The sequence below is a fragment of the Rana temporaria genome, chromosome 1, assembly GCF_905171775.1.
Source record: "Rana temporaria chromosome 1, aRanTem1.1, whole genome shotgun sequence".
NCBI lineage: Eukaryota > Metazoa > Chordata > Amphibia > Anura > Ranidae > Rana > Rana temporaria.
In genome coordinates, this window is record NC_053489.1 from 274880616 (window position 1) to 274886615 (window position 6000).

The 6000-nt window shown below is 40.8% G+C and overlaps 1 protein-coding gene across 4 annotated transcripts in view; it reads left to right on the forward strand.

Moving 5' to 3' along the window:
- TLE1 (TLE family member 1, transcriptional corepressor) overlaps positions 1-6000 on the forward strand; it is a 79044-nt gene that overhangs the window by 23799 nt on the left and 49245 nt on the right. For all 4 annotated transcript variants that reach the window (XM_040355674.1, XM_040355681.1, XM_040355658.1 and 1 more), the window contains exon 5: positions 4149-4211. In XM_040355674.1, the coding sequence (XP_040211608.1) occupies positions 4149-4211 (63 nt within the window). The remainder of the gene's footprint in view (positions 1-4148; positions 4212-6000) is intronic.

A 6000-nucleotide genomic window follows, 5' to 3' on the forward strand; every position in this document is an offset into this window, starting at 1 on the left:
AGAGAGTCTAGGTCATGGGTGCTCAACCTGTGGCCCTCAAGCTGTTGCAGAACTACAAGTCCCATGAGGCATTGCAAGCCGCTGACGGTTACAAGTATGACACTAAAACACACAGGCATGATGGGAACTGTAGTTCCACAACACCTGGAGGGCCACAGGTTGAGCACCCATGGTCTAGGTGCTCAGGATGGCCTAATAGAGTTGGATTTGGTCATGGTGATCAGGCTATGCAGCTCTTCCCATAGGAAGTGCTTGTTACTGTACAAGGATTTTCCAAGAAATCCTGTGTTTTGGGAGCTATTTACATGAATTTACTTTAGTTCAGACCAATCACCTACCAATAGTAAAAACATGGCAGTGTGGCACTTGGTAAGATTTGCCACAGGGATAATGACCAATGTGTGTGGTATACCCAAGCACATGCTGCTAGGATCTGACTTTATGGAGGATTTTTGTTAGTCTCTTAAGCCTCTCAATACCATACATGTGCTTTCTATAGCCCATGAATTGCAAATGCTACATTGGGGGTTCTTGAGCTGTAACTTGAAGGTCAAATTGGCATATTGAGTGTGCTGGAATTAATGTGAATCGGTTGTGTGCCAGCAGCTCTACTGCATTTGAGAATGGAACTCAGTCACCTTACAGGAGATGTAGGGCCAAAGCTATTTTGGCCCTACTTTTCCTGAGGATCATAGGAATGCAAGTTGTTCTGCATTCTTGTGACCTATGTACAGCGGGCTAAACTCCATTGTCGGCGGCTGTCACTGAGTCGGTCTAGGCTCTGCAGACTTTAATGTTGGCATCCTCCCACATGCATGACCAGCAGCTGCTAGCTCAGCCACTTGGGGCTTTGAGAGCCTGAGCAGCCCCACGCTCTAGTAAGTGCTAGGACAGAAAGCGCGCTGGTGACTGACAGACTGAGGACTGAGAAATGAGCAATCGGAGGTCTTCAATTGCTTGTTTCTCAGTCTTGGAGGTGAGAGGACAGATGCAGCATCTAGGTGAATGTGTGCTTGTTTTGAGTTGTTGTTCTTTTAAACACACTTCTATACCTTCAACCTGTATAAACGTGCTTTCACACCAGTAAAAATACATTGATGATGATTTCACTTTGATAAGTGGTCCCCTAAGGTCTTGGGGTATCAACCGTGTTCTTATGTTGGTATGGTGCCTTGTGTATTGTCAGTTTGTCACTTCTCCTTTTTTTTTTTTTTATTTAAAAAACTATTTTGAGTTCACTTTAAGAATTTAAATGTGGCACATGGCTCAGCTTGATGATTAGTAGAATTTGGTTAATACAGTGAGGAGATCACTGCTGTATTCGAGAGGAGCAGCCACTGGATTTGTTTGGCTATTCACCCCCCCCCCCCCCCCCTTTCCATCACTGGCTGATTTCAGTTGTCCAATGGGGTGCAGCAAAGATCACTTGCATAGATGCTTTATGGTTTGCTTTTAACATTATGTTGCCGCTTTACTACATAGCCTAAAGATCTAGAAAACCACATATTTCATTGTTTAAAATTGTGAGTCTCATTTAGGTTATTTGCTTATACAATTTCCGCATTGTTCATGCTAAATGTAGTTCCAAAAGTGAAGTTAATCTGTACATTGCCCTATGTAAATAAAGGGTATACAATGGCTCTTTTCACTTGTACAGAAAGTATGAAAAGCTTGTGGAGCTATGTGCCTCATAAGCCAAACGATTCATAGAAAATGATGAATAACCTCTGCCTTTCTCAGGGGCTGAAAGGCTGTCTATTGCGTTTGGTTTTGCAATTATGCGAAGTATGCCTCTTTCACATAAACGTCAAAGTAAAACTTATGCACACATACAACAGCTAGGAAACATGTCAGGCATTTTACCCATTGTTAAGCAAAAACAATCAAAATACCAGATAGGCTTACCTCCAAGTCCCTCCTAAATAGCAAGTACAGTAGAAGGTTTTCTCTTTCTAATTGCAATGATCCTTAAGATCGTAGGGCAGCTCTTGAGTGAAGGGCACAGCTAAAAGCTTGTCGTTTTGCAAATAAACCCATCGTTCAGATAGCAAGAACCAATGACTAAAGTTGTATTTCTGCTCTTTGATAGGCTGTACACTTGAGCCTGCTATTAAAAATGAACACACTCAAGAGACTCAGCATTAAGAACATAAACAATTAAGGGCTCTTGAGATGTTCTGAGAGCTGCCATACAGACACAAGAGCCTTTTCCTGACATTGTGGGCTGAGGTTTATGGTGCCAAAGAACTTGGACAATTATTACTGCTCAGTCTGCCAAAGCTGCTTCAAGTAGTAAGGATTTGGTCTTTCTGCTTATCTTGATTTTCAGTGCAGGGCAGAATATGCACATCACATTTGTTCTTTCAAACAAGTTTTTTCTGATTTGTAACAGTAAAAAAAAAGCCAAGGCACAAAATGTGATAATCTACATTAACAAACATGGGCATAATGCTTTTTTTTTTTCTCTGATGTTTTCGGCCTTTACTATGTACAGGCCTTTGAAGCCTCACTCTCCAGTTTGCCTTAAAGTGGAGGTTCACCCAAAAAGTAAATTTTTTAACATTGGATTGAGGCTCGTTTTGTCAAGGGGAATCGGGTGTGTTTGTTTTTTTTTAAATCTAAGCAGTACTTACCGTTTTAGAGATCTTCCCAGCTGCTTCCGGGTATGGGCTGCGTGACTGGGCGTTCCTATTTGATTAACAGGCTTCCGACGGTCGCATACATCGCGTCACGATTTTCCGAAAGTAGCCGAATGTCGGTGTGCAGGCGCCGTATAGAGCCGCACCGACGTTCGGCTTCTTTCGGCTACTCGTGACGTGATGTATGCGACTGTCGGAAGCCTGTCAATCAAATGGGAACACCCAGTCCCGAAGACCATACCAGGAAGCGGCGGAGATCTATCTCTAAAACGGTAAGTACTGCTTCGATTTAAAAAAAAAAAACACCCGATTCCCCTAGACAAAATGAGCATCAATCTAATGTTAAAAACATTTTTTCGGGAGAACTCCCGCTTTAACCCCATAGCAGTATGCAAATGCCCGGGTCTCTTGTGTAATCTTGCCATTTTTTTTTTTTTTTTCACACAGAGCAGTTGGCAGGTATTTGTATTCTAAAATCCAGTGGTCTTAAAGGGATTTTTAAGGGTGGGTGTTTTTTTTTTTTTTTTTTTTTTCTTCTAAATTGGTTCCTTTAAGCTAGTGCAGGGATATGCAATTAGCGGACCTCCAGCTGTTGCAGAACTACAAGTCCCATGAGGCATAGCAAGACTCTGACAGTCACAAGCATGGACCCAGAGGCATGATGGGACTTGTAGTTTTGCAACATCTGGAGGTCCGCTAATTGCATATCCCTGAGCTAGTGCATTGTTAGTTGGCTTACCTTTTCCTTTGATTTCCCTTCTAAATTTTTTTCCTAGTCTGAATTTCTCACTTCCTGTTCCTCGGTATGCTTCCCCTCATCATCTAAGCCGTTCTGGCTGGGGGTTAGTCAGCGTGCTCGCCCCCTCCCTTGGGACTAAATCCCCGCGGGGAGACGTTGTGAACACAGCTTGAGGTTTGCAACTCTTAGTGCTGGTTTCTGAAACGCCAAGTGAGATTATATATATATATATATATATATATATATATATATATATATATATATATATATATATATATATATATATATATATATATATATATATATATATATATATATATATATATATATATATATATATATATATATATATATATATATATATAAAATTTGTGGTAGTAACTAGGGTTGTACAGATACTAGTACTGGGACCGATACTGAGCATTTGCGCGAGTACTCGTGCAAATGCTCCCGATGCTTTTTTTTTTTTCAGAGAGGGGGTGGAGAGAGCTGCTGCTATCTAGTCCCCCGCCTTCTAGTTGATCAGCGCGGGGAACATTACAGCTTTCATTTGAATAGCTGTGTGTTCCCTGTATCGGCGAGTAAATGAACAAAAGTATCGGTACTTGTACTCGGTCCTAAAAAAGTGGTATCGGGACAACCCTAGTAGTAACCAATATTTAAATATGTATGTACATGCCTGCGTCAGTTGTACACTCCTGTGGTAGCTTAAAGAGCTGTTCCATTTTTATGCGTTTCTTTGCTTATGTGATTTCCCTCTTCTCTTGCAGACAGAAATTGCCAAGCGACTGAACACAATTTGTGCACAAGTCATCCCATTTCTTTCTCAGGAAGTAAGTAAAATGCTGCTTGCTAAAGTGCAATTATGCTACTTCTGTTTGCAGATTAGTTGGCTTTACAATGTTAATTTTATCGCGTTGCAGAAGTGTGAAGAACATCTGTTGTAGTTATGGTGTGCAGAGCTCCCTGCTACTTCGTTTAACAGATTGCAGACCAACCTCCAGAAACTTGAGAATGTGGACGGTTCCATAGTTTACAAATGACAAAATTCTAATTGCTGCCTAAAAATAGGTGGGGTAGTGCATACATCTGTCTTGCTGAAACCGTTTCATAGACCAAAATTCGGTAAAACTCCACTTTGACTAAACTTTTTTTTTATTTTTTTATTTAAATAGTGAAACCTTAAGCAGACCATAGATTATGCAACTTTCTGTCCTTCGATCACGGATGGATTTAAAGAATATTGCTGGATTAACGTTCCTCCACCAGTGGGAAGCCTTTCCTGCCGACAGATCAATCGCTGTTTTGCAGCTATAGCCATCGGCAGTCATCACATGGGGGAAAAAAAAAAAAAAAAAAAAGACAGCCTGGTTGTTCTGAAGTCGATCATTGAATGGACTTCCGTACAGCCAGCCTGCTCATAGATGGGTTGAATTTCGATCGGTCCCTGTTGAACCGGCTGAGATGCGATCTAGCTATGGCAAGCTTCAGACATAACTTTAAACAAATAGAATATATTATAGGATGTTCAGACTGCTGCCTTGAGAAATCTGAATCGTGTCCATTGTGGTTGACCATAAAGGGGTTGTAAAGGTTTGTCTTTTATTTTCTAAATTGGTTCCTTTAAGCTAGTGTATTGTTGGTTCATTTACCTTTTTCATTCCATTTCCCTTCTAAATGTTTTTTTTCTTTGTTTGAATTTCTCACTTCCTGTTTCTCCTCAGTAAGCTTTCCACCATCATCCGATCAGTGGAAAGTCATTTAGAACAGCTTACTGAACACCTTACTGAGGAGGAACAGGAAGTGAGAAATGCAGACAAAAAACAAAGGAAAAAAAAACATTTAGAAGGGAAATTGAAGGAAAAGGTTAAGTGAACCAACAATGCACTAGCTTAAAGGAACCTATTTAGAAAATAAAAAACGAACCTTTACAACCCCTTTAAGGCTGGTGTTCACACTAGTATGAATTGGATGTGGGTTTCCCTGCATCCTTTTCACATGGCAGGAGTGTGTGACCGACTCTTAATGGTTCACACCTCCCCGGGGCCCCTGCAGAGCATTGGCACAGGAGTGCTGTCCTAGCGCCTTTGTGTGTTTTTTATATTTTGTACTTTTCTTCATTCCAAATAACCTACTAGCATGTCTTTGGAATGTGGGCAAAAACCCACGTAGGCACAGGAAGAACATGTAAACTCCAAGCAGGCAGTGTCGTGGTTGGAATATAAGCTGATGACCCTGGTGCTGCTAGGTCGAAGTGCTACCACTCAGCCACTGCGATTTCTCCTCAGTTGGTTTATAGTGGCCACTGTTAAAAGGGGAGTACTTTTGAGTTGACACCTGAACAAGAGGTAAAAGGAAATCTCCCCCAATAGAGACATCGCAAAAGAAAAAAAATGCTAACCAAAACTCAAAATAGGAGACTTGTCCTGATGACAACTGTTTGAATACGGTTTAAAACCTTTCCAGTATAATTACACTGAAGTGTTTATTTGTGTGTTGTGTTTGTTTTTTTTTTTTGTTTTTTTGTGTATGCGTTAGGATTTCCTCTTGCTGCCTTTAGACAGGAAGTGGGTACAAATCTCACAACTGGGACACAAAGCCCTATATTATAAAAAATAAATA